The sequence below is a fragment of the Pieris brassicae genome, chromosome 4, assembly GCF_905147105.1.
Source record: "Pieris brassicae chromosome 4, ilPieBrab1.1, whole genome shotgun sequence".
Taxonomy (NCBI): domain Eukaryota; kingdom Metazoa; phylum Arthropoda; class Insecta; order Lepidoptera; family Pieridae; genus Pieris; species Pieris brassicae.
The window spans coordinates 1372307-1391016 of NC_059668.1; the positions used below are offsets into that span (position 1 = coordinate 1372307).

At 34.4% G+C, this 18710-nt stretch overlaps 2 protein-coding genes across 4 annotated transcripts in view; one reads left to right on the top strand and one right to left on the bottom strand.

Moving 5' to 3' along the window:
• Window positions 1-47: 47 nt before the first annotated feature.
• Window positions 48-5581, bottom strand: LOC123709138 (lipid storage droplets surface-binding protein 2). Of its 3 annotated transcripts, none has more exons than XM_045660286.1 (6): window positions 5202-5581; window positions 4436-4556; window positions 4060-4292; window positions 856-1057; window positions 535-669; window positions 48-455 (listed from the first exon to the last, which is right to left on the bottom strand). In XM_045660286.1, the coding sequence occupies exons 2-6, from the start codon at window positions 4554-4556 to the stop codon at window positions 223-225; spliced, it is 924 nt and encodes a 307-aa protein (XP_045516242.1). In that variant the 5' UTR covers window positions 5202-5581; the 3' UTR covers window positions 48-222. The 3 variants fall into 3 exon arrangements, with proteins under 3 accessions (XP_045516242.1, XP_045516244.1, XP_045516243.1); XM_045660288.1 differs by having other exon boundaries at window positions 856-1042; window positions 5202-5567; XM_045660287.1 differs by lacking the exon at window positions 5202-5581 and adding an exon at window positions 4862-5045.
• A 321-nt stretch (window positions 5582-5902) lies between these two features.
• LOC123708723 overlaps window positions 5903-18710 on the top strand; it is a 66942-nt gene continuing 54134 nt past the window's right edge. Inside the window, exons 1-13 of the mRNA XM_045659570.1 lie at window positions 5903-6030; window positions 6350-7053; window positions 7149-7431; window positions 8008-8216; window positions 8744-8886; window positions 9596-9738; window positions 10104-10309; window positions 11694-11857; window positions 12693-12835; window positions 13562-13697; window positions 14041-14194; window positions 14651-14867; window positions 16662-16789. Coding sequence (XP_045515526.1) covers window positions 5998-6030; window positions 6350-7053; window positions 7149-7431; window positions 8008-8216; window positions 8744-8886; window positions 9596-9738; window positions 10104-10309; window positions 11694-11857; window positions 12693-12835; window positions 13562-13697; window positions 14041-14194; window positions 14651-14867; window positions 16662-16789 — 2663 coding nt within the window. The 5' untranslated portion in view covers window positions 5903-5997. The remainder of the gene's footprint in view (window positions 6031-6349; window positions 7054-7148; window positions 7432-8007; window positions 8217-8743; window positions 8887-9595; window positions 9739-10103; window positions 10310-11693; window positions 11858-12692; window positions 12836-13561; window positions 13698-14040; window positions 14195-14650; window positions 14868-16661; window positions 16790-18710) is intronic.

Sequence of the window (18710 nt, forward strand, 5' to 3'; positions counted from 1 at the left end):
AGTATTTAATAAACACTTTATCCAAACCCATTTTTATTAAAACAACATTTTATCAAGAGCTTATATTTGATAATCATAATATAAAATTTATATAGGCATGCACAGACATCAGTCTCATAATTTCATTATACAGGAGTAAATATATTACCAAAACAATGTAGATAGAAATATAATATCTTCACTGTGGTTATTCTTAAAATTATAAAAAATAAATATTTTTTTTCACTGGTCACCCTCCGACTTTGCTTCGGGTGATGCTTTGACAATTTCAATGGTTGGCGGGGACGTGGGTGTTTCATTTTTAGATGGGGTATTCTCGGGGGTAGGTTCAGCTGACTTTTGTTCTTTTCTCTCTTCTATAGATTGGTCTTTCTGCTGTTCATCATTTGTGACCTTTGCTAGATGAAGCGCGGCCAATAGTGCCGTGATATAGCGACGCACGTCTAGTTCAATGCCTGTTAGAAATAATTAAATTTAAACCGAGTTCCGAATAACTCAAAAGGATCTGCAAATAGACATACTAAGACATCTCACCTGAGCTCCTTAGCTCAGTGACTTTGACGGCAAGGTTGGCCCAAACACGTCTCGCAGCCACGGCGCTGAGCCGACCCACAGTTTGTACTGTGTGCATTGTGGGATCTGTATCTGCTGGTACAATCTCATTGCTCACTAGAAATAAATAGTTTCATTTAAGAAAGTAGTATGTCAGAATATTATATGTCCTTTAGTTCTTTCAACTGAAATGTCCAACCACAACTTCATTTGCTTGCTAAAATATATCTAAAACTAGTTCTAAAAAGTTTCTTGTTCTATAGTTACATTTTGTAATATGAAAAAGATAATAGCTGGTCATACCTGGAGTCTCACCCTGAACGGGCGGCAGGTAGTGGTCAAGAAGTCTCATAGCATACACGGCTCCACTGTCAACTCCCTGCATAGCTTTCTGGCCATATGCCGTGGACAGCAAGGCGTTTGCTTTGACCCAGCTGAGTTCCTTGAGCGATTTTACTTTCTGTTCGGCAGCTACGCGGGCACCATACACCTGATTTAGATTTACCTTTAAATAAAGTTATGGTAGTGTTAGGGGGACTTACAACTATGTTAGTACAGTATCGAAATGTTGGTAGCAACACAAATTATTTTATGTGGGTATTTCTAAAACATAATCAAAATCTGGAACATATATAAATTTTCACATTAAGTATAAATAAGTGGCGTTACAACTTTTTAAAGTCGACTCCTATCACTGACACACGCCGTAGACTTTTTGGGTCTAAGGCGAGATACCTCACGATGGTTTGTTAATTTCGCACATAGAAAGAAGGCCCATAGGTGCACGGGGATCGAACCTGCGTCCTCAAGGATGGGAGACGCACTCTGAGGCCACGAGGCCCACAAAAGCCTACCCACATTCAATATGATACAATTCAATTCTATCTAGGGCAATATCGCATTAATGACACAACATGCATACTGGTCACGAACTAATAAAATTTGCTAGAAGAATATTGTACAATCTAAAATAATTACAACAGTCTTACTTATGCATTTGAATAAAAACAATTTGCCGTTGCTACAAACATTACCGGATAGATTAACAATAGCGTGATACAATCTGAGAGTTAATTAATAATTAAATTTCAAAAGTAAGGTTAGAACATTCGCCTTTGGCGATTTAGTATGAGAGCGACTAATTGTGATGATGGTAAATTTTAGACGCTTAAACTATCTTTTACGCCCTATATTGACTCAAAACGGGACATTGGTTTAATTAAGGTCAAATAATAAGCAGTTATAAGTAATAATTTAGAAATAGTTAGTTCGCTTAAAAGTTACGAATTAAAAAAATGTTAAGTTAGTTGAACAAAAGAACAAATTTGGCACGGTTTTTTTTACAAACATGGCTCGCAAAACGCAAAACAAAATTGCGTCCCACAGTTCATATCGGGGACACTGGCACTCGTAATTGGAAAAATGGATAGACTCGTTCAAAACGCTACGTCTGGTCACGTTACCCATACATCCTAAAATCAGTTTCTAATCTAGCATTAATGTTCATGGCCGTACGTTTAGTTGTTATTATCAAAGATAATTTAATATATGAGTACGGGCGTACCATATGAAAGGATGATGTAATAATTAGTGTACGTTGCAATTTCAATCCGTCTTAACATATTAATTCTATATGCCTAGTTAAATATTGCATTGCTATCGCGAAATATGTATTAAACTGTTTCTGCTCAGTGAACCATGACATTAGAACGTCCTTTCCTTCCTCGTCCATGACGAAGCCGTACCACGTATTATACGTAAGCTAGCTGAAGTATTCAATATTGTATGTATTACTATCAAATATCTCGGTCTTAGTTCTGAAATAAAGTGTTATGTTATGCTGTACACAATTTTTTTTGTATCTTATAGTCAAGTAGGTAGGTGCCTACGATAACGAAATAGGCGAAACTATAGTGCCAAGATTTTTATGGCGGTCGGTACCCAGGAACCCCAAGCATACATGTAAACGCTTACTAAAGATTTCGGAAGAGAAAATTTAAAATATTTTTATCGTAACGAAGCCACCAACAGCGGTCCGTAATACCGTTAAAGTGTTTATCAAATGACCTTTGTATAACCCAAAACATTACATGCAAACGGATCCTCAATATCGACGGATGTAGCCCAGATAATACGAAGGTTCTCGCGTTCCGGGTCAACGTGCGCCGTATCGATATCTAATCATGTAAAAATTATGATAAAAAACAATATACCTACTATTAACGTTCAAAATATAATTATTGATAATATATTAAGTAAGGGTTTTAATGCATCAGTCATGTACACATATTATCTCAATATAAATATCTGTCCGAAGATACATTTAACGCGATTATCACCTAAGCTTTTATAAACATACTATACCTAACTGTCTATGAATATGGTCACAAAACTTCACTTGTCAATCAAAGCTATGACGGAAGTGGGACTAGCGCATAGAATGCGAATGAAGTACGTGATCAAAAACGAGACGTTTTTTGGTTTAGATGTAATTAAATAATATCAAATTACATTGAAAAAACAATATGCAAATCTTATCGTTAGTTGTAACCGCAATGTTATACGATCGATCATTGATTACAATCTAGAGATTATTGTAATTATAGGTACAAAATTTGGCGGTCTGTCTAAAGCTACCTACAACACACTTCAAACAGTACTCCGCAATACGAAACAATTACACTATGAAAATAACATAAAAAGTCCGAATAACAAAACGCCAAAAAAGTATCAACAACTGCTATTACTGTATTGCGAAAGTGTTGAGATAATTTCTACTTCCATTACTCAAACTATTCTACTAATAATTTCACATGTCATTTAGTACCATTTTAAGTAGCAACACGTAAAAAACCTGTCCTGCAAGTCTATAAATAAAAGGGCCGTAAGCATTTCATAAGCTATACTACATAAACTAATGAATACAGGCCTAAATAGAAACATGTATAATTAATATTGCACAATTATTATGAGTCAGCAGTAGGTTGATCTTTGGACTTTAAATTATGTATGTTTTATTATCACAGTTTTTTCATACAAGTATTATACGGAAAGTATTTAATCCGGCTGATGAACTTTCTTAAATAACTATTTATAAGTATTTAAGAGAGTATAGCAGTGGCCTGGTATAACATTTTGACAGTTGAGGAGAAAAAATAGATTCTATTTGTTTTATATTTATAATATTATATAATTAAAAGCTTTAACAACAATGCATTTTTTCTATAACTGGCCTTCCTCTAGAATATCTTAAACTTTGTGGCCTGCCATTTAAAAAATTTTGCCCACCACTGATTTAGCCTAAACTTATTAATTGAATCTAACATTAAATATAAGGAAAGACAATGTTAAGAAGTTTTCAAAATCTCAATCACAAGTTTTAACAGACTAATTAAAAGAAAGACAAACAGTAATAATAACACATTAAATAAAAATCCTGTAGTAAAATAGCCCTAGAGACTTGGAAGTAGATGTTTAATTATAGATATAAAAGGGGAAAAAACATACCCGATTTAACTGTGGGGAAATTTTTGAAAGCACAGCCTGTTTGGTGGTTTCCACAATAACTTTAGGTTGCTCAGTCACTATTGGGATCCTTCGCTCCAACGCCCCAAGTGCCGCAGCGACCTTTGCATCCCCTATTGCAAGGGGTGCAGCAACAAATGGTGCGGCAGTATGTGCTGCTAGTGTGACGCTGGCTTCCGCTGTTGACAGTGCCCATTCAAGGAGAGAGTGTGCCCCTAAAAGATTTTTATATTTAATTATTACACTATTTTTTATGCAATTCAGAAGAAATATTAATAATAAGAGGTGAATGTAATCAATTAGAAGTTTTTTTTTAAATTGCACGATATTTGAGACATCAAGACAAATAAAATCATACCCTTTACTTTGCTGTATAAAGCCCCAACTTGTCCAACTGCAGCTTCTACTGATGGTAAAGCCATTGCTTTTTGAACCGATTGCAATTGGCTAAATGAGGGAGTACCAACTTCTGCTGCCATCTAACAAAATGTATATTTTAAAATTTAATTTATTTTTTCATAAAAATTTATGTTTACAGTAATGAGCCAATACAATAATATCGAAATTTGTATTTAAAAAGAGGATAATGTAAATAGAGAAATTTAAAGAGTAAATCATTTCAATTAATTTTCATCACTTTCAATAAATTATGTCACTAAAAAACAAATAATCACTGAGATTTGGAATCACGTTATTTATAACAAGTTTATTTGAACTGAAATCGTATTGGAGTCCATTTGTAAGTCTTAAACTAAGTACCAGAAGTTTCCATGGCACTACCTACCTTTTATTATTTTGTAATACTTTATTTAACTTGCGAGGTTGGAATAATGTGATACAAAATAAACTGTGTAGAAATTAAGGAAGGAGCAAGAACACAATACCTAATCAAAGTAATTAAGACAATAAGTGTGCGATACCTAATCAAAGTAATTAGGACAATAATTGTGCGACCAGTTTTAAAAAAAAGTTGGATTATGAAGAGGGTAGTTAAATGAAATAAATAGCCAAGTTGAAAATTTAGACATGATAACATTTAAGATGAAGCACAGAATTTAAAATGTACCTAAAATAATTTATTATGTGGTTTCAATTCAAGTAAAGGTTTCCGCTTAGATTCTTACCTTTAGTAATTATGACGTGTACTTTAACAAATATGAGTGAAAAAACTGTTATAAAGAAACTAATTGATATTTTAAAATTAACACTGATCTTGAATAACAGTAAAATTAAAGAAATCAAACTACAACTCAAACTTTTAGGTGAATACTTGCGTCTAGTCAAGCCGAAGACTGAAATTGAACTGGTTCCTGAATTTAAGTTTGTTAAATTAATGTTCTAAACTAACAAGTGAGCGAATATGAATGATGAAGTGTGAAAGATAGGTATGAACTTTGAACTGAGCATAAACGTTGAAGCGAAACAGTGTCTAATCAGAACACTAATATGGGTAAAAAGTAAAATTGGTTATCCAAATGCATAAATGAATAAATAATTGTGAATTTCACAAGAACATATTCGCAATTATGTCTTGATTTTGAAGAAGTTTTCGACAGTAAAACGACAATAATCTATATCACTATAGACAAAGCGTATAGAATTTGAGAGCTTGTTACGTCTTAGTTCTTGTCATTCTTGAAAAGTCGCCGACACGAACTGTCATTTTTCATAAAACTTTAGGTTTCGACGTTTTACAAGCCCCCTGAAGTGAATTTGACGTGTAATTTTTGGCATATGTCAATCAACTTGACTTGTCGTAAATCAGATGTTTTAATCTGACTTTTCGGAAATACAATTTTTTTTCTATAAATTGACAGCTCAAAACAAAATAAATAAAAATGTATACCAAAACTTAATATACAAACAATGTAAAGATACTAAAGAATACTTAATCTCATTATTTTATTACAAGTTACCATAATGGCGACACTTATGAAAGAAAAACGCAGAGAGGTTTGTTAAAAAATCTTTTACTCATAAGATATCATAAATTAGCACATAATTTTTTCTTTGTATGAAACTAATGCGTAGATAACTAAAATCTACGCATATTTCATAGATACTGTAAGTGTGAAAACGTAATTACAATTTCCTTTTGACCTAAGATCATTAAATACATCTCATCTGGCCCTGGCATTTAGTAAATAATAAATGTAAAGTAATTATTTTGTTTATTTCTTTCGCCGAATAAACAATCGATACACATGAATGCATATTTATTATGATATTAATACAGCTATTATAACTAGCATTATCATTTTTACTTTTTTAGAAAAAGAAATCCAAAGTTAAAACTGCTACTCATGACAAAGAAAGTAATTTAAAAAGTCTACATGAACCTTTTGAGGAAGTACCAGAAAATGTTGATAATAAGACAACTGTCCCAGAAGTATTTGTCCAAGATAATACAATATTCACTTTAGATAAAAATATTGACACTTCAAAATCCCATAATAATATGGAATGTACATCTGAGGTTGCAAGTAATATTTTGGAACAAAATAAGACTAATACTCAATTTATTCAGAGTGAAATAAATACTTGTGCAGAATATAACAGTATTAGTGATACAAAAGAATACAAAGAAGCAGCACATACTAGTTTAAATGTAGTAGAAATAAACAAATCCAAAGATTTTGCTTTTCAAGATTTAAATAAAAGTCTACAAAAACTTCAAATACCAGATTTTCTAAATTCATGTGAATTAACAGATCATAAAGAAGATATACAACCATCTGCACCTGTTTTTAATTTACCTATAAAGGCAAATGTAGAAAAACATGAAATGCATCATGAACCTGTAATTATTAGAAAGAAAAAAGCTAAAAGTATTCCTTTAGCAGAGGCCATTAGAGTTTTTGGAGGACGGGAAATAGCTGAAGTAATAAGTTTGAGTGAAAGAGAAGAGGTTGCTGTTGAAACAGGGCCTACAAGTGGACCTGACCATCCTCTTGTTGATCTTTTATCTACATTTAGGTATTGTCTTTTAAAAGTAATTAAAGTACATTATGTGGTTGTCAATATACTGCTACTTTAAACATTTTCTGACATTGTATTGACTTTTCTTACAGATCATCCCTATCAGTGTTAGAGAAGGAAAGAGTAAATGTCAATTGTGGGTATATTGACGAAGAAAAAAGAAGAAGTGTGTTATGGAAAATAGAGAAAAAAAGTATTACAATCACAGAAAAGTGTACTTGTGGTGCAAATGTTGAGCTACGTGTATTGTATGATTATGCTGAGTTGCAGAAAGATAGGCTACCAGTTGCAAAGATGAGGTTAGAAGGACTGTTGCGGGATGTTCAGGAAACCTATTGCCATCATCAACATGCTGCTTTGTTGGCTTATTCACAAGTATGTTTTTGAAGAGGTATAAAATATCCAATTATGCTAAAACCCAATATTGGGCTTAGATTGCATTTGTTTCTTTGATTATTTAGTTTTTTACCTGGTACATGTCTTCTATTTGCAGGCTTAAGACATACTACTGAGCTAACACTGTTATGTCTCTGAACCTGCATATCAAAATATACTTTAGCTATCCGCAATAGCATAAAATCACTTCATCTGCAATTGTTTTACTTAGATATGTTCTTTTAATACAATAATATTGTTTATGGGCATCTCCTTGTTTATCCGAGGTTTGGATCTGCTATATCACACTTTATAGCCTCATTACTTCTTCTATTAATTATTAATATGAATAGTAATAAAAAAAACAATAACAATAATCATTTAAACTTGCATTGACACAATTTATATGATATATGAAATTTAATTGTCTACAATTCATGATATAGGTACATAGACACCAATAAAATTTAGTAATTTCAACTGTATTATAAAACATTTTATTAGTTGGTAACACTGTTAAGTGATTTAATGGTCTCTGTTTAACATATAATATTATAAAGACAATATTATTTTCAGATAGATGAATTAATATCTGACACAGCTCAAAGCAATAAGGGTGTAATTCGTGAAGCGTTGTCATTGATACTACAAGCCTTACGTCTGAGTGACGGGGCTCCAGTGGCATTTCCTCAAGCACTAGAACGATGGACTGCAGTATTGGCTGATGCTTTAATAGATGAGAGGGATTTGAGGCAACTACTGTTCATTATTCATCATCTATTTAGGTATTTATTTATTAAAACTTCGTTACAATGAAAGAACAACAAATAACATACATTATTATGATATGAATATAGGGTGCAATGGGCGACTGAAATACTAGGGTTGCCTGGAAAAGATAGCTGGTTAGAGGAAACTTAAAAAAATATTAAGACAAGAGTGCAAGAAGTCCATAACCAAATTAATAAGAATAAAACTACAAGTCTCATCAAAACTTAATACCGATAGTATCCTAATTCTGTTAGCTGTGTTGCCAGTGGCGAAAACAATTATTGAGTGTGGCAATATATTATTAATAAAAGGCTATGTTTGCCATTTCTTGTGTAATTCGTTTGATTAGCACCAATATCATCTAACTTTTAATTTAGAATGATTGCAATGTTGAAATATTGTATGTGAATTGTCTTGAAACTCTCAATGGCGTTTTGGCAGGCTTCCTGCGTCGGTTTAAATCATATTTTTCAAGATTTTCTGCCAAAAGTGTGATTTAAAAATAGAGACGGTCTAGTAATATTTTTTTTAATGTTTACAGACAAAGCCGCTCAGTGCAATGGGCGGGGCGAATTATACGTGCGCGTGCGAATGATCTTAGTTCCTCAGCGAGGATTATTGCTATTTTGGATTTATTGCTTACTGGGAACGCGTCGCTGGAAAATGCTTATGAGTGTGTTGAGGGTGAGATTGCTCTTTAATCTTGTTTAACATGAATTGATTTCAATTGGCCTGGAATATATTTGTTGTTATGTTTAGCTTAAATTTATTAACCTTAACCGTCAAGCTATGCACCGCAGCTATACACATGTAGCACACACCAGAATTTATTATTATTATTATTTTATAATTTACTTATATCTTGTGGGATTATGGGAGAGATATCCTCTTCTTTTGTAGTACGAATAATATAATCGTCCAGTTTTTGAAGATGTATATACGTCGTTTTGACTCATAGATCTCACATAGCGCGTTTGTACGTGTCCATTTTACATTATATTATATTATGGGATTTATAAAACTCGGCCCCAGATTTAGGAGAGTTGCCCTCCCAATAGAGAGTAATTACATAAGAGTCTATACTTGGTGTAATAAATTATTTACTGGAAAACTTCACTGAAAAAAAAACAATTTATTTACAAATATATTTGATGCTAGGGTTTTTTGGTCCACTCTTTTGTTGCTCCGAGAACTACAGACGTAAAATCTAGCACTCAATAGACATAACCTATATCAAATTATTCGTTAGGTAAGACTAACAGACGACTCCCGAAGATAACTTCCTTATGTCAAAAATTAGAATTGCATTTGACACATGGAAAGGAGCACTAAACTCGTACCCTCGAGTGCTGATCTATTTGCGTCACAAATTATACATTTATTACAACTTTAGATGAGTCCTGGGAAGAGGTAGACGTAAAGGGCGATAGTGGAGCGGTGGGGGAAGGCCGTCTGCGAGAAAGAGATCTAATGATCGTGCTGAACTCTTTACCCCTCAGAGAGATAGTCGCTAGGCTCGCTCTGTTCTCTAGAGCGGTAAGTTTTTTTAATATATATAAAATATGTTTCATCAAAAATTGCATAACTCAATATATATTTTAATTTGGAATAATAATTAATATTAATTGTCAATGGAAGTAAAATGGAAGGCTTGTAAGTTGTGTAACCTCATCCGTGGTCAAAGATTCCTGGCGAAACAATAATGTAACTGTGTCTGACATGCGCTCAATTATTTCCAAGACACATTTGATTCCTCAGTGTTTAACTTCAAGAAAAAAAAAACTCCATTCCCAGGCTCGAAACTACTGAAGGTTAATAAAGGCAAGATGTGCTTAGACTTAAAAGTCAAAATCCTCGGCCTTAAAGTTAAAAACGCGTGATTAATCTATTATTTCTATCAGGATATAATGGATACCAGTGAATACGAATGGGGTGATTTATCCGGTGGCCATGGGGTGTTAAAAGTCTGTTGTGGCGCGAGAGTATTGCTAGACGTAATATCGCGTGGTGCGCGTACGCATCACAGTTACGTGCGTCTACGTGATAGGTTGCGTACGATAGCGGCGAGTTTGTTGCACGCCCTGGCTGCACTCCATATGCATTCTAGGTGAGTAATTTCAAGTTTACTGATTCATTCGTGCAATGGTCTTTGATCTGTGTGTATTACGTCACTTAAAATTTCGTAATATACAAGTAAAATACTGTATATATCAAAGTCAATGTAAAAAATAATCTATTCATATAGGTAACACAATGTATACTTATGAACGTGAAAAAAAAAAATATATATATTAAATGCTTCTAATTTTACATTTAATGCCAGTTCTCAAATCAAGGGCGTAGAACGGAAGGGAAGAACTGGCAATAAACTCTCCGCCACTCTATTTAATCGCCAAGCTTTTGTTTTACACAACGTTTGTAGGAGCTGCAACCGTTACACCTTGTTCCGCGTAACATCTTAAGCAATTAATAATAATAAAATAAGTTAAAAACAAAGATTTGTCCTCTATCAGGAGGCATGGTGAAATAGGAGCACGCACTGACATTCTCGTGGGAACAACACGCAAATACATAGTCGAAATAACTAACGACATATATAATGTATATTGTACAGTAATCTCCCGTATTGCCCGGTACACCTATAACGCGATATCCGTCGCCCATATAACGCGGCATTTCGCCCGTATAAAGCGGAAATTTCTAAAGATTCTGTAGTGTGAAATTTGTAATAATGTCCATAATTAGTTTTGCGTACTATTTTGTACGTATTTGCACTTTCAATTATGTTGTTATAAAATTCAATTAAATAACTTTATTAATGTCGTGTTTTAGTTTTTAAATTGTCCATATGTTTACGATAATACTCTTACAACGTAATTTCCTTAGCCAAACTTATGCAAAAAAATAGGTGCTTAGCCAATTAGCAATGAAATTTGCAGTTCATAAATGTATTTGTTTTCATCCACAGTCTTTGGTCACCACTATTATTACGTTTGCTTTATTATTATTTTGTATACTCATGAATGATAATATTTGCAATGCACAAACATTTTGAGGAACTCTTCTTCAAAGTCATGATAGTCTTTAAAAGTTATAAAGCTCTGCCTATATTGGCTGTCTTTCCCTGCTAAGCTTAAAGCTAAAACACCGTACAGTCATGTTAATTAAATATGATTTATTTTTGTAAGAAAATTTCTCTACGGCACTGGTACATAGGGGTGCTATGTGGAGCCAGCTGCTCACTAAATAATCTCCGAACCAATGTCACTCGGGTCTTTCAAGGAAAGATCGTACTGATTCTTAAAAAGCTGGCAATGCGAGCAGTCTGGGTTTGTGACTGTTCATGTTGCATCACTTAACATCAGGTGGGTGTATGCCTTTCCCTTTCCCTTGAAATTCCCTAAAAGTACGCACTCTTTATTTTCAACTTAATTTTTATCACGTAAATTATATAAAAATAAATTTTGATTTCAAAATATAAATTTACACAGGAATAAGTACACCAAAGATTTAGAAGATAGAATTGAGACCGAATTGGAGTCCTGTTTCTCTATGGGCCTATCAATAATGGGAGAGGAATTGTATAAAATCCCTGCTACTCTGCTGTCAGACGACTCAGCTCGGGAGTATTGCATGGCATTTGAAAACTTACATGGTAAGTATATACAACTAAACAGTTTCGTTTCGGAAGTAACAGTAAAAATCGTAATAATTTTTGCAGTTTTTGCGCTTACCTTATCAATTTTTTTCTCTCCTTACATTGTTTGCCTAGAAAAGATCGCTTGTAAATGATAAGTTCGCCATTTGCCCTCCTTTTTATAAATAAAATATTTGGTATAATTATGGTATATTTATATAGAGACTGGCGGACCCGACACACGTGGTCCTGTCTTAACTATGAATATTGATTTGGAATTGGTATAATATAACTAACTAATACGAAATATTTTTTCAGAAATAAAAGTGTAATGCTCATTGTCTGGATTACAATATTAAATTTTCTTGTTTTCTGCGCAATTTTCTTATTTTAAGTGATGAGAATCACACGCTGAAACTAACGATGATAGAGAGTTATAAATGCTTTTTTATTGTCTTTGATGCAATCTAATTACTTTTACGCCTGTAGGCATAATGCACAATTCTAATGGTCTAACGGCGAAAATATTTTTTGATGTTTATAATGTCATTATCAAAAGAAAGTTTAGGTTCATCTTTGGACGTAGGACATATTTCTGGACGAAGGCCATTCACCCCCAACTCGACCGGCTTTGCGCCATTTGCATCCACTTATAGCCTGCATACGGCCAGACAGTCTTTTGTTCTGCCGACTCAAGGAGCCTTTGGTTCAATTGAATCTTCATTATACCTTCATTTTAAGATCTTAGCGACTACATCAGTCTTTTCTCAAATGGGCAACGAATACAGTTGCGACGAGAAATTGGCATTGTTCTTATGTTCGTAATATTGATAAGGATTATTCTGCCTTTCAGACAAATCACCACAACGTGTGGAAGCCCTAAACACAATACCAGTAGTGAGTTGTGAGTCTCGAGTGAAAGTGGTCACGCAAGTAGCGATTGATCGACTGGCCGATAACGATTTGGCATCCGCTGTACTACAGTTTTTGTTCGAGGTAAGATTTAACCAATAGCTGTGTTGGCCTAGTGGCTTCAGCGTGTTACTCTGATCCCGTCTGAGCGTTACCCGGCTGTGCACCATCTTTCTATGTGCGCATGTAACATTCGCTGGAACGGTGTTGGAAAACATCGTGAGGAAACCGGCTTGTCTTAAACTTGAAAAAACTAAATGTTTGACAAGTGCAACAGTAACGCTACAACCTTTTTAGGTCTGTGACCCAGAATTCTGTATCTGTTTCATGATCATTTGTCAATCTAATAGGCAAGTAGGTGATCAGCCTTCTGTGCCTGACAGCGTCGACTTTTTGGTTCTATCTTAACCAATAGTCTACAGAAGTATTAACGAACCAATTCGACTTAGAGTCCTTTAAAATAAGACTGCGAGCTTTCTGGCAGTGCTTTTGTCTATGGGCGGCGAATCACCTAATATCAGATGAGCCTGCTTGTCCGTTTGCTTTCTGTAATTAAAAAAAAAACGCATCTATAAGAATTTATGCTCTTTGATATTAGCCTAACCTCAATTCGAATTTGGCCGCCATTTTGGATATTGGGTGAGATTTAAAAAGCGCCTATGTCAAAATGCAATACATACACTAAGCCTCGTTTGTCAATCTTACCCTTAGAATCTCTACTGGCCCCTTAGGGATAGTGTTATCAAATTTATTCCTAGAATTGTTAATCCGCTACTATAGGGAATTCATATCACAGATTATATATTTCAGACTGGAATCAAACGTAAACCGGCTAATCTGAAATGTTCATGTGACTCTGTGGCTCGGGAAAACATTTCACGCCTTTTGGATGCTCATCCATATTTATATACGACAGCGTTGAATATATTCGCTGATATTGCACAGGGTATGGAATAATAGAACCACCATAAATTTTTTATACAGTCATTGTGTTCGTTCTACACGTATGTGTGCGTGCACGCATATATATATATATTGGATCTTATATATATTTTCTGTTGACGTTCATAAGTGTAATTGGTTACCTATCTATAATAAGTCACGCGCGACATATTACTTTCAAGTTATCTGCGTGCGCGCACACATACGTGCTGAACGAATAAAAAGATTTCAGTAAAGTTTTTAATGTAAATATGATTGTTAATTATTACATATGCGCAAGTTATAAGTATTATATATAAAACTATTATATTTCATATAAGGTTGAAGTTTGAAGTTTCTGGTTTCAGGTGAGTCCATAGACAGCAATCGGTTGAAACATTTGTGCGTCTCAAAATGGCGGCCGAATCTGACGGACTTACAACAAGTAATCAATGATTGGACCCAAAAATGCCCTCAAATAATTCAATATTTATTACTGGATATGGATTATACGCCTCACGGGTAATCTTAAAATTTTAGAACGTGACAAATATTTAATAATAAATTTAAAAAAAATAAGTGGCACTACAACCTTTTTAGGTTTGGGCCTCAGATGTTTGTTTCATGATGATTTGTCAATGAAATAGGCAAGTAGGTGATCAGCCTCCTGTGCCTGACATCGTCGACTTTTTGAGTCTACGGCAAGCCACATTAAAAGAAAGTTCAGTAGTGCATAGCCCGGGAATTGAACTTACGATCTCAGGGATGAGTGTCGCACGCTACTCCAACATTGCTCTTTATCATCTTTTTCATGATTGACTCCAATATTAATCAAACTCAGAGACAAATGATTATATAACGGATTTAAAAATTTGAGGCCTAAACCTAAAAAGGTTGTAGCGCCAGTGATTTATTTATTTTTAAATAATGAGAAACTATTTATGTACTATCACTTTTCTATATATTATTTTGTTTCAGTGGGGTATCTCTGGATGCCCAACTTTACATCGGATGGTGGGCCTCTCAAGTCCCAGAGGCCCCGGAGTGGATTTGGGCGCTTCTAAAACTTTTGCGCCTGCACCGCTCCCACTGGGCCCTTCCGCTTGAGGCCCCAGGTGTCGATAAGACCCCAGATACACTGTCGGAAGTTATGTTTGCATTACTGGCTACTGATTGGGGACATTGTGTACCACTTGTAAGTATTGTTATTAATTTTTGGATCATGTGGTCTGTTTTGCCGTGCTTTTCCAGAATTCTAAAACATTTTTCAATTTGTACTTCTTTTGGCGCGTTAGAAGAAAAAAGATGAAAATAATTTTTTACGATGCGCGCGCACACCGTCACCGAGAAAAACCGACACCCTGTAGTTGGCATAGTAAACAATTTAAAATAGAAATAAATGTCTATTTCTTTAATTATGTGAGCCTCCTGCCCGTTTGTCTTCTATTACATTAAAAAAAGTTCTGCTTAATTCGATATAATCGCGAAAAATTCTAATGCGAAACTCCTATTTTGGATTTTTTATACTATATAACGCTATATTGCTAGATTATATAACGAAACATTCTTAAGAAATTAATATGTGTGCTTAAGGGTTATTAAATGTAGGGTAAATGTATAAGAAAGAAAAGCCTCCGTAAAAACTCTTTCTTAAATGGAATTATCTATATCATAGAGATTCGTATTTATGGAATATAGTCAAATAAAAACTACTGACGAAAGCTTTTTTAACGCTATACCTGTATATCATTGTATCGTCGGTAACTCCAATATACATATAAATATACACACACTTAAAATAAATGTATTATATATGTCGGAGAAATATCATCACTCCATCTATATAGACATCGTCATTACAGCGAGCGTCAAGCACTGTGCGAGCACAAAAGCACAACACGAATAGTTCTCGTACAGCATTTGGGTTATATAGATTCCTTTTAACATTACAAATTACACTTTTAGTAAATTATAACGAGCAGTTCGAGACACCGATCTCACTTTTAATCACAATCTACTCAACCACAAATCATATAGACCCAACTCTTTCATAATGCTCCCCGTCAAGATGGCGCTTCAACCCCGTTTGAGGTGCTCGTCTCTGATTGGTCGCAACAAAATACGTACTTTTATTCGTTGATGATTCTTGAAACAATCAAAATCAACGTTCAGAACGTTTCCTGATAATTGGAGCATTTTTTTCAACCTCTTATAATGTATAGGCCTCCTCCAAGTTGCTCCATTTATCCACCAACTTCCTTAAGCTCGTCAGCTTACCGTGCATGAGAACGAGCTCTCTTTCTTTGTCCATCTAAGAGATATACGCTAGAGGAATTCTAATGGTGAATTTTATGTCTCTCCTTCATTGCAACCTTTTATCGATTTCATTCATACAAATGATAGTATTGTCTTTTGTTAACATAGCTTTTACACAATTAACGAAAACACACGGTCACCGTGACCACGCACGCTGTAAAGCACGCGAAACGTCGGAAGAACTTAAAAATTATGTAAAATAATTGTAAGTTTGTAATATGTATTATTATAAACTTATAATTATGTAAAATAAATATAAGTTTATAATAATACATAGCTTCAATCCGATAAAAAGTTTTCTTTAAATACGAATTATTTTAATTATAAAATAAAATTTATTTGCCTGGCAATACTGCATTTTTCTGCCTTACATGCTGCATGTATTAACCATCTTTTTTTTGGCCCGCACTGTTTGTGCATTGTGGCCCAGGAAAATCAGGGATTAACCATCTTTGTGGGAGGCTGGTGCCTATAATAGGACCAGAGAAAACCTATCGTAGCAACCTATAGTTACATTTTTTTATAAAACAGACGGCAAACGGGCAGGAGGCTCACCCGATGTTAAGTGATACCACCGCCCATGGACACTCTCAAACTCAGAGTGTTCGCGAGTGCGTTGCCGGCCTTTTAAGAATTGATAAAAAAGTTACATAAAAATAAAATATATTTACAGGCCTGTGGTCCAGGCGTGGATGCCTTACATCGCCTAGCGATGTCTAGGCCTGTGGAAGCTCTACACTGTCTGGGGCAGCTCGTTACTGTTATGGCTACTTCACCCGAGTCCATCTCCCTTACTCCTAAGTAAGTTACGGAATTTTATTCAATAATCTTTGCTTTGAGTATATAACGTTTATTTTTTAGTTGACGTTCTCTAAACCGTTTGAGAAATGATACAAATTTTTGCAATTTTTCTAATAAGAAATATTAATGAATCTCTTTCAAGTGACTTTCACCAATCGGACACGTTTTCTAATGAAATATGGTGTTTGATGTCAATTTGCGTTTATTATAAAAACAGTGCTACAATGTTTTAGGTCTGGGTCTCATAATTTTGTATCTTTTTCGTGATCATTCGCTTCTAATACGCACGCGGGATAGAATTGTACAATACGTCACTAACACGAATACAAATATAAGGAATAGAGCAGTGTTGGCCTAGTGGCTTCAGCGTGCTACTCTCATTCCTGAGGTCGTAGGTTCGATCCCCGGTTCACCATTGAATTTTATTTCTATGTGCGCATTTAACATTCACTCGAACGGTGATGATAAACATAGTGAGGAAACTGGCTTTGCGTAGACCTAGTCGTCGGTACTATTGGCCTATTAGATTAACAAATGACCATGAGACAGATACATAAATCTGAGGGCCAGCCCTAAAAAGCTTGTAGCGCCATTCATTATACATATTGGAAATCTGTAAATTTGCCCATACACACAAAGAATTTTACACCACACGCGAAGACATACAGACAAGATATACACTTCGACACAAAAAACGCCTAAACCTACCATCTTCCCGATTACAAATACATGCATCAAGCCCACTAGTCATGTCAATCAAAATTTATAATAAACTACCGGAGACACTAAGAAATGAAAAAAAGATACATATATTTACAAACAAACTAAAAAAACTTCTTATACGTAAATGTTATTATAGCGTTAATGAGTACCTAGAAGATAAAAATATAGCTTAATTTCATAATTATTAATCCCTAAATATTCAAAATTAAATAAATAAAAATAAAAAAAATGTTATTCTATATAATTAATACTAACCTGAAATTTGAAATTTTATGTACTATTTTGTTACTATTAATTATGTAATATAAATTTTGTAATACCTTCTTTTGCTGTGCCCTAACAGGGTCCATAATATTGTACCTAGCTTTAAGCCTCTTAAACATCTATTGTAACATTATGGAATGCAAATAAATACATGAATAATTGAACATATTTAAAATTTATTAGGAATATTATGTGAATAAAATAAGGTCGCTCACTACAAGAGTCGGTGAAATTGGGAAATTTATAAAACAAATAGGCAAGTCTAAGTCTAAATTTGTCGTAAAATTTCAATAAAGCCCCTCGTATACTTAATAGATTGTTTGCTTTAACATTATGTTACGAGCTAGGGGATCGGATAGAAAATGCCGTGGATTTCTTCAAGGGTTTATTTCTTGATAAATCAGTGAGGAATTTATGGGCACAAATTAATTTCAGAGATGCACTAATAACACACAAAAACAATCACTTATGCACTCTTCACACAGTACTTTATCACTTGTAATCACTTTATTCGTACTTTATCGCTTCGGTGTTTCTCTCTTGTTATCGCATTCAAAACTAAAGGCGACTAGTCGCGTTTCGGCTCGCTTATATATCCCTGGGAATAATTCTAAACAATATTCGAGAACTTTCTAGGCGGGCTTGCTACTGAGTAGCGATTGCACAATTCTAGAACGTCCGCACTCTTTGTCTCTTTCGCACGTTACTCCGTCCTTGTCGTACGGCGTTCTAGAGTGCTCAGTCTAGTTTCGAGAAAGTTCTGATGTTCTGATCTTCTCTCTCTCTCATTTCGTCCTTGTCTCACACCTAGAAAGTTCGGTCTAGAATATTCCTTCATCAAAGGGATATTACCAGGCCTGAAAAGGCCTGAAAACGGGTCTCCTGAAAACTGCACCACTCGACTACACATGTTCTGAAACTGACTGAAAAAATG